Consider the following 10147-nt stretch of genomic DNA (forward strand, 5'->3'; position numbering starts at 1 on the left):
AAAAAAAAAAAAAAAAAACAGGAGGGCTCTGAATAAATGCTTCCAAAAAAGAGAAGGCACCTTGTGCTGTCTCCACTTGATATGGTTGTGCTTTGCGCACGCAGGATGATCTCTTTGGCTCTACCCCAAATGCAGAGTGTCACCGTGGGAATATCAACCTTTCAGCAAGGTCTCAAAGTCCAAGGAAGGGGCTGTACAAAAAGCCATAAGAAGTCGAGGTCCAAGGACAGAGACCACTCCAAGCTCGTGTAGCTGCTCCCCGGTACTTAGCAGCTTTGAATGAGAAAACTCCACAGAAAAGAAATGAAGTTTGAAGATCTCTTGCTGGACATTGGTGGCTTTGGCCGATTCCAGATTTTGATTTTGTTTCTCCTCTGCTTCCCAAGAATCAACCTTCCCATGCATTTCCTGCTGCACAATTTTCTTGCTGCTACTCCCTCTCATCACTGTGCAATTCCACACCAGGAGGCATTTGTGAACTTCACCACAGAGGAACTTCTACTCATCAGCATCCCCCGGGAGCCTGACGGCACCTTCAGGTCCTGTGAGATGTTCTCACAACCTCAGTTTTACCTCCTGCTCAATTCCTCTCTGCAACCAGAAAATGACTCGATTATTGAGCCCTGCAAGCACGGATGGGTCTACGACCACTCGCAGTTTGCCTCCACCATAGCCACCCAGGTAATCCCTTGCTTTTGATCTGGGTGAAAAGGAAATTAGCTCATTGCTTGGAGGAGCAGATGGAAAGCTTTCTCCTAGGTGCACAGAATCAGAGGAGAATCTGTGTATTTTAATCACCGCTTGAAATCACCCTGTTTAGAGAGGATGACTTGGGAGGGGGAGGCTCTCTGAAGATGAGAATTAGAACCCAATATTTCTCATTAAAAGCATCTCAGTTTTTCCAGGCAAAGAGACAGTAAGACAGAGGGTGAGCTGGGATCATGGGCTTTTCTCTTTTGGGCCACATAATATTTGCAGGTGACTGCAAATCTCTGTAAGGATTTCATGTGAGCACATGACTCGCTTTTCTCATTTCCCAGAGACTTTTCCAATTCCTATTCCCTTGGCTGCTCCTCTTCACCGTTTCCTCCTGTTCACCCTAGGATTTCCATGCCTTTCTTCTCAGAAAACAGGGACAGGGAAGCCTCGCAGTAGGTGCCCATCAAGCCTATCAGGTGCTGCCCGTGGAGCCAGGGCAGGGTGAGGGCTTTGTTGTATCAAGACCCCAACACACGCTTTCCTTGTCTTGGAAGGTGTTTTGCGGCCTAGGAGACCGTCAGTCCAGTTATAAGAGGTTCCTCATCAAATAAACACGCTCTCTATGGCCTCCTTCTGAGACCCAACGTGCTGCCTGGTCCTAACCTTCAGCCTGCCCCAGGTGCCTGCAGGTCAAACGTTAACCACAAGCTAGGGCTGTCTGACAGCCATACCTCTGAAGTTAATACTTCACCTACAGCTTCTATTTTTCCTTCGCTGAAGGTGGCCCAACACACAGGGGATCTGGAGGAAAGGGACAATTTAGGCAACGGGGGGCTGGAAATGAGACCAGGAGTGCTACTGCTTCAAGATGTTTTCCAAGGCCAAACCTTAAATTAGAGCTGGTGTCTCTTCTCCACCACCTGACTATCCGTGGGTCTGCATCACATTTCTGCACCGTATTGAGGAGAAAGGGGCAAAGTGTCCTGTGGGAGAAGGCTCAAATTGTGGCTGGCTTTGTCACAGACACAATGAGGCTGGTGGATGATTAGCCTAAGTCTTGCTGAGTTATGCACGTGCAGAAAATTAACTTCAGCAGGGAGGATGGCAATGATTAACAACATTTGCACCTCCAAGAGAGGACGATGATGCTCATTAATTTTTTGAAGGAATAGGTCTAGACTCCTCGGGAAAAAAAAATGATAGGTGCATATTGGGAACAACTATTTGGTCTGACTACTCATCTGCCCTCCTCCTTCTCAGCACAGAGGTTCAGAGCTGTCATGGTGGGGCCAAGTAACTGGGAAGCCTCCCATTTTGGTGAGGCTTTGGCAGTGTCCTGTGCACGGCTTAGTCTGGGGTCCTGCTTTTCACTCAGTCAGCTTGGCAGAGATAAGCTGCAAGACACCACAGCTGATTGCTGGAGGGAAGGGGTAGGAGAAGGTGGGGCAGGGGCTAGACTGGGCCCTAGGAGTTGTTTTGGCCTGTGTTTCAGTGGGACCTGGTGTGTGAGCAGCGTGGACTGAACCAAGCGACTGCAACGTTCTTCTTCGTTGGTGTCACAGTGGGGGCTGTGATCTTTGGATACCTTTCGGACAGGTTTGACATTTTCCAGGCTACTCCCCTTCCTCCCTTTCCAAGTTTGGCATTTTTCAGGCTATTTCCCCTTCCTCCCTTCCCAGCTCCGGGCTTGCAGTAAACTAGGGGCCTGCAGTAAACACATGCCACATCTGAGAAAGAGTCTCGAGAAAGGAAAACTCGACTCTGTCTTTCCTAGGCAGAGACAAGGAAGATATAAGAGCCCAGGAAGTTACAAGCAGGGTGGCATTCCTCTGGAAGGAGCTCAGGAATTCCCAGGAGGAAAATGGGAAGGAACCCTATTGGTCTCGTTGAACGATAAAATGTGACAGGATGAGCCAAAAGAGAGTTGAACAACTCAGAAAGGGCAGAAATTAAGAATTTGGGGTTTTGTTTGTGGGTTTTCCTTATATTGCACCCCAGCAACTTAGTGCTGAAGACTAGTGCTGTTGCATCAGTCTCACATATATCAATGCAACTCTTGTGTGAGCACCTAAGGCACCTGGCTGGTTTTCAGACAAGGWGCCTCGGCTGCCTATCTAAAAAGGTCCTCAGTTGGAGAAAAAGAAATTCAGAGTCAGGAAAAGCAGCAGGATAAAATAAGGCAGAGGAAGATGTCTCTGCTAGACCAAAAGGTGCTGTATTACCTACAGAAGGTATGCTGACTCCTCCAGTATTTGCTTATCCACATATGTCTGAACTCTAAATTTTAACCTGATTTTTACCCATTTTATCACRTATCAGTGCCAGATCTATGAGACCTCAGATGTGCCCCACATCTTGCCTAAGGCCCCTTATAAGTTGATGTCCTACTAGCCCCCTTCCTTTTCTCTAACAGAGAGTCACTAAGAGGTCCCACTTCATGGAGACAGAAGTAGTTTAGACACTTCATCCTTTGATTCTCTAGTTCCCCAGATGTGAAAACCACCATGGCATTTTGTTACATTTCATCTTGCTATTTGTTCTAAACCGCTTCTACAAACACACGCATCATCTTTTTATTTATTGCTATTCTTCTGTGATTTACTCCTTTTATTCTTTTTGTTTGTTTGTTTACATTTACCCTTTCAGCAGCTGGGCTCTTCCCTCTCTCTCTTTGAAGGTGATTTCAACCCCATCCCTTGTAGCAGCCTCCCTGCAGCCGGCAGTTCAATCCTGCTGCCTTTCCTGTCTCCCTACCCGGTGGCTACATTGCCTGAGAGACTCTGCTAACAGATCTGTAAAGAGCTGTCCTGCACCCTGCAGGGAACCTCATACAGCTCCTTTCTATTGGGAGATAGGGCGTTGGAGGGTCAGGTTAATGAGTGTTCGCTCACCTTTTGGCCATGGAGAGAGCCCCCAAGGCCGAACCGGGCTGCAGTTCCCGTTCCCAGCCCTGCTCCCGGGTTTCGGGCTGCCGTGACGGCCCGCGCTTGTGGCAGGTACGGCCGGAGAGCTCTGCTGCTGCTGTCGCTGCTCTGCTCGCTGCTCTTCGGGATGCTGAGCGCCGCCTCCGCCTCCTACACCATGCTGGCTGCCACGCGGACCCTCACCGGCGCGGCCCTCAGCGGCATCTCCCTTATCGTGCTGCCTTTGGGTACGTAAGCGGCGGCTCGGCGATGCCTGCTGCACCCCTCTGCAGCCTAGACAGGATAAAATCAACTGGAATAATAACCACACGGGCTAATTTTGGCTAAGGATCATCAGTAATGCAATAAAACAAAGACTAAAGTGTTTACCCCTTGCCTCCCATGTTGACTTCTCACCCTTCAGGTGCACTTGGGGCAATGCATCTGCGTGCCCGGGCCTTCAGCGAGAGGACGATGGTGTCACTTAAGGGGTGTTCCTTCCTTCCCAGTCTTGGCTTTGCTTGGACTTGGGATTTGTGTGCTCCAAATCTGTGTATTTTTCAAAAGGGCAGGGAAAGCACCACAAAAATCAAACCTAAAAAAAAAAAAAAAAGTACTAATGTAACTAAAATAAAGTCTTCTGGCTTTATATGTGTATTAGTGTCTGCTCTGGGTAGATTCCATAGGTAAGTCAGTTATATCTTAATATTTTTCTTTAACCTTGAGTAATAGGTAGGCAGAAAAACTGCAGACAAGATATAATGAGGGGGGGAAAGGGATGAGTCTGAGGGATGAGTTCAAAAATCATTTGAACATTATCAAATGGAATTTTAAAAGTACCACATTAGATGTTTTCAGCACTGGGATGCTTTTTATTTTGTCCAGTGTTTCTCCTTTTAAGGCTGTATTTTAGTGGCTTACGACTTTGCCAGAGGCTCACTTCTTTGGGTGAAGTTTTTAAATGTGACAAACATCAGCCAAGCAGTGGAAGCCTCTAGAGAAAAATAAAATAAAATAAAATAAAATAAAATAAAATAAAATAAAATAAAATAAAATAAAATAAAATAAAATAAAATAAAATAAAATAAAATAAAATAAATCTCCACTGCCCCATTACAAAGCCCCACAGACCTTTTCCTGGGCTGAGTGTTGTGGTGCTCTTGCAGGGATGGAGTGGGTGGACGTGCAGCATCGCACCCTCTCGGGGATCCTCACGAGCATCTTCTGGAGCGTCGGGAACATGCTGCTCGCCATGGTGGCCTACCTGGTGCGGGACTGGCGCTGGCTCCTGGTGGCCGTAACTGGGCCGTGTCTCCTGAGCATCGTGTGCCTGTGGTGAGTAGGTCCATGCTGCCCGTGGCGCTGCCCGGGTGGTTTTCCACACTGGAACATCACACTCCCACCCGAATGCCTCAGGTTTCATCCTCCTGGCAATCAAATTCCATCCACTTTTGGAGCTTTCTTTTCTTTTTTTCTTCTTTTTTTTCCCTTGGACAACCAACTATATTATACTATACTATACCTCTATATTATACTATAACCATAAAAACTGAACCTTGGGAAACATTGCAATTCACAGACACATTCGGGCCCATCCCTCTCCATGATACCTGTGGGTTTTTTCTCTTTTACATCAATGCCTTTTACAGAGACCACTGATCCCAGAAGATAGCCTGCAGTCGCATCAGTATTTAAGCACCCAAAAGGGTGGTGATTGCAGCACAATTAGGACTCCCTGAAGTATAGAGTCAAAATCTAATTTAGCACCTTCTGGGAATATTGTTGACATTATGTTATAATTTGTCTGAGACATCAGGCAACCACAGGACATACCAGTACCCCCTGGAGATGAGGACAATGGGTACAAAATGCTGTCTTTATGGCATTTTATAGTCACCGAGTGGATTAAAGTGCAAGYTTATGTGACTGAAAACTTTGCAGAGGTCCCCTACTGCAAATGATTTTGACAAGCACATGGCYTCAGCAGAAACTCTTGCCCACATATTCCTCCAAGGCTTCAAGTTCTGTGTTTAGAGCTTCCCCATCTGTTTTCGCCTGCAATCTGCAAAGCACCAACCAGAGGAGCAGCAGCAGCTCAGAGGACGAGTGTGGCCTCCACGCTCCTCCTCCGCCGGGAAAGCAGCAGCTTCACCCTTCTCTCCCTTCTCCCAGGGGACAGGGCCGGGTGCAAGGAGGTAGGTTTGGGCTGCTCTCACAGGAGGCCCATGGGGTTCTCCCACTGCTGCCTCCCTGGGGCTCAGCACCGTGTGGGCACCACGTACCCCTCCAGGCTCGTGGGACTGCAGATATACAYGTGTGTGTGTATRCGTGWGCATTTATAACAAAAAAGTTGTTGTTTCCAGCTGAAGCCCCACACAGAAGCTCCTCTCTCACTGGCCAGGACCTTGTATGTGGGCTGGAAAATACCGAGTGCCAACGGGTCGCTGCCTTCTCTCCCCATGCCAGGTGGGTCCCGGAGTCTGCCCGCTGGCTCATAGCCAACGGCAAGGCGAAGCAGGCTCACAGGCATCTGCTTCGCTGCGCGAGGATCAACGGCAGGAAGGACTTCACCATCTCCACAGAGGTGAGAGCCCGAAGATGCAGGCACACATCCTTCTGCCATACCCTTCTCCAATTTTCTCTGTTGCACCTCTCTTTGATACCCAAGGCCATGCGCAGCGTGCTGTGTGACCTGCGGGGTGCTGCGATCCATAGGGTGCCATGTGGGAAAGGAGTCACGAGCATCCCTAAAGAGAAGGCAGCAGCTGAGCTCACACGGGGCCAGAGCTCCCCTTACACTGCAAGGAGCCTCTCTCCGTTCAGTGCTGCCCTGACAAGCCTCACTGCCCTGGATGCTGGTCTAAACATCTGGATGCTGGTCTAAACATCCAGCCGGAGAGAAGCACAGCCTGGAAAATAACACCGAGGCCTCACTGTAACTGCCCTGTAATGGGGGGCAGAACATGCTGGCTCATGAGCAGCTTGGGCTTTTGCCCTGTGATACACCATCATTTCAATTTTAGCTGTCCTACTGAGATATGACAAAGTGGCACCCAGCCATGCGGGTACGAGAGTGGCACTGGCCACCCCTGACGCCACTAACATCATGAGCACTGTTTTGAGGAGATCCTCTTTGCTGGGTGGAGTATTCTATAAAAGCAGACAGGAAGACTTGCCTCTGAAAATGTCTGTCCAGCGAATTGCAATGGGAGTTTGTGGGAAAAAAAAAAAAACAAGTGTTGGAGCGGGGAAATCCAGGGGCCAGGCCTGACCAGGGCTCCACGTCCGGACACTAGATGTGCATCAGTTGGAATTATTTCCTCCTTCTTTCCACCCTTCTCAGGCCCTCAAGAGGATGACGACGGAGAAGGCAGGGCACGGCCACTCCTACGTCAGCCTGTTCAGGACCCCGGTCCTGCGGAGGATCTCCCTCTGCTCTGGCGCTGTGTGGTAAGCAGCGCTGCTCCACGCGAGGGATTTGACCTGCCTTTCCTGGCTCCATTCCCCTAATTCTCATTTCCACACACTCCCTGCAGGTTTGGCGTTGCCTTCTCTTACTACGGCATGAGCATGAATCTAACGGGTTTTGGGCTCGATATCTATCTCTCCCAATTTGTTTTTGGCATCATTGAGATCCCAGCCAAGCTGATCATGTATGTGCTAGTGAACCGAGTTGGACGACGGCAGAGTCAGGCGTGGACCCTCATCCTGACGGGACTGTGCATTGGAGCCAACGTCATCATCCCCAAGTGTGAGACCCTCGTCTGCTCTCTGCAGCACTTGCTAAAAAAGGAGGCCTCCACTCAGTGCACTGCTAGAGGAGGAGGAAGGGAGATCTTCCTCACAGGCAGCTCTCTACAGAGAAGCCTTCCACCTACAAGGGTAACTGGGGGTCAAGGTTGCTGACGGGGGCCAGTCCTAATGTCTGGTGGCAAGAGACAGTCTCCCATCACTGCATGGTGCCTAGGCAGGGTTTAGTGACAGTCAGATTAAGTGCCCATCTTATTACAGACAGTGTCCAGGGGAAAATGTTGGGACCCTTTCCTTCAGCAGCTCAACTCCCACTTGGCTAATAGTTTGCCACTAAATGTATTTCTCCAGGCTTCAGAGGCAGTAGTCCCAGAGCTATGCAGCTCCTTATTTTGCCYTTAGGACCTCCGAATCTTCTCCCTTGTTCCCCAAGAGGCCACGGGAGCGTCTTTGAACAGGCTGCTTTTCCACCGCTGGCCTAAGTGTCTTCTCTTCCCTCCCAGCTTTCAGCTCCCTGCGCTCTGTAGTAGCCGTTATGGGCAAGGGCTTCTCTGAATCTGCCTTCACTACTGTCTTCTTGTACACGTCCGAGCTCTACCCCACCGTACTGAGGTAAGAGCCGCCGCTCGCCCCAGCCCACAGCCAGGCCCGCCTAAAGGGACATGTATTCAGAGGGTGAAAAGAAGACAGCTCATTTAGAAGATTTTCAGGTAATGGTGACGTTTTAGCTGCAGCACCACTTGGGATGTTGCTGAGGTTCGTGGAGGGAATTACCTTTCCCTGGTCTGTCGTACGCAGGGAACGACGCACATTTAAAGTACAGCGGGCACCCTGGTCTTCTACCTTTCTTCTTAGATACCTTGGTATTTTTATGCACTGAAAGGTGTTGACATGTAAAGGCAAAAATACGCTTTTTSTTGTACATTTTCTGTGTATGTACAAGCAGGTCCTGCAAGCTCGTTTCAAGTGCAGAGTGCCATTCTTTCACTGCAAAATAACGAGTGGAGTAGGTCCSAGGATTTATTTTTGAGCACCTCTCCAAGTTCTCCTCAGTTATAGCTACAGCAGGACCGAGGATGCTCACAGGAGTGTCCATGCTGTTTGGAAGCATCTAGAAGATGGAGGGACACAACTCTGCTCTCAGCACACGAAGGGATGGACCAGGGGACAGGCAGAAAACACTCGCAGGGTTTTAGGCATTTAAAGTGGAAACAACTTCAGCGTGGATATTTTTAGTGCAGAACTTAAGCTTCTGCATATTCAAAGCAAATCTGTTTCACACTGCGGACATTCTTGCTATTTGGGAAGTATCGTTCTGTGATAAGAAAAAGCCTAGAAAAGAATCGAGCAGAGGAAAAGCCTGGGCGGGGGGGAAGCCTCAGCACGCAGAGCAACGCAGGGGGCAGGGGCAGAGGGCCACGGGTCCGGCGYGAAAGCAGCGGCCGTGGCCTGCGGCGGCGGCGCCGTCCCTTTGCAGGCAGAGCGGCATGGGCTACACGTCCTTCGTGGCCCGCCTGGGCGGCGCGCTGGCCCCGCTGGTGTTCCTGCTGGACAGCGTGTGGCCGCCCCTGCCGGAGGTGACGTACTGCGGCGTGGCGGCCTGCTGCGGCTCCGTGGCCTTCCTGCTCCCCGAGACGCTGCACGCGCGCCTGCCCGAGGGCGTCGAGGACGTGGAGGGCACGTGGTGAGCCGGCCCCGTCCTGCCGTGCGGGGGCTACSCGGGTTTGCGGCCGTCATCCCAACTCCGCCATCCCAGCGTGTTTCCTTCCTTTCAGGGCGAAAGAGCCGCTGCGAAACTCTGCTCTGGAGGGCACGCTGCTACAGGCTCAGCCCAAGTGAGGGCCTGCGTGGGACCACCGCACATACCACGGGGGACTGCAAAGCTGAGCCAAGTTCCACCCTTTCCCCCAAAAAATAATGAAAGAAAAAAAGAAAAACTCCTTGCTGTCCTATAGTCTGTTTCTTCAGAGGTCTCTGGGGACACAACTGGCAATCACAGGGCTGGTACCAAGGCCRGGGCTGTCCCGTGTGGATCTGAGTGTCTCCTGGGTGGTTCCTGTCGTCTCTGGATCTCACGCCAGCGTGTCCATGYGCTGTAGGGATCAACTGCCACAGCTGGACTGGCACCACCGGGGGCGAGGTTTCCTTCTTTCACCACAGCCAAAGGCTGCGGAAAGGTTTTCCCCGAGGAAATCACAGCTGTGGGCGTCTCTCTCAACAAAAAAACACCTATAAACTGGCAACTCCAAAAAAAGGGACACTTTCCAACGAGGAGAAAGGGAAGAGGTGCTCCACGAGGCGCTCGTGCGCCACGAGGCCCGGGGCGGCGCGGAATCCGGAGCGGAGCGGAGCGGAGCGGAGCGGAGCGCGGCCGCCCCGGCCGCCGCCATCACCGCGTCGCCTGGAGACGGAGGCCGCTCCCCCCCCGAGCTTCCGTTTCGTCACTTCCTGGTTGCCGAAAGGGGCGGGGTCCGCCCTGCTCCCGGGGTGGAGCCACGGGCGGGGGGCGGGGCAGAGCCAGTTCCACCCCCCCCCCCCGGTCCCAGCACCCCCGGCACGGGCGGGATCGGGACCCCCGGGGCACCCCCGAACGCGGGGTCTCCCCGCACTCAGGGACGGGATCCTCGTTCCCGCTCCTCCCAACGACTAGGGACAGGATCCCCGGCCCGCCCTTACCCTCTCCCTCCCAGAACGGGGCCCGGACCCCCAAAACACAGGATCCCCCCCACACGGAGCAGGATCCACCCCCACGGGCGCAGGATCCCCCCTCACGGGGCAGGATCCCCCCCCGCACG

The 10147-nt window shown here is 51.7% G+C and overlaps 1 protein-coding gene across 1 annotated transcript; it reads left to right on the forward strand.

Moving 5' to 3' along the window:
* Positions 1-155: 155 nt before the first annotated feature.
* On the forward strand, positions 156-9322 carry SLC22A7 (solute carrier family 22 member 7). Its single transcript, XM_026041759.1, has 10 exons — positions 156-681; positions 2192-2295; positions 3696-3850; positions 4769-4937; positions 6069-6186; positions 6946-7052; positions 7139-7353; positions 7856-7964; positions 8830-9036; positions 9109-9322. The coding sequence occupies exons 1-10, from the start codon at positions 280-282 to the stop codon at positions 9305-9307; spliced, it is 1785 nt and encodes a 594-aa protein (XP_025897544.1). The 5' UTR covers positions 156-279; the 3' UTR covers positions 9308-9322.
* Positions 9323-10147: the final 825 nt, after the last annotated feature.

Source organism: Nothoprocta perdicaria, unplaced genomic scaffold (assembly GCF_003342845.1).
Source record: "Nothoprocta perdicaria isolate Ctin4 unplaced genomic scaffold, notPer1 scaffold_290, whole genome shotgun sequence".
NCBI lineage: Eukaryota > Metazoa > Chordata > Aves > Tinamiformes > Tinamidae > Nothoprocta > Nothoprocta perdicaria.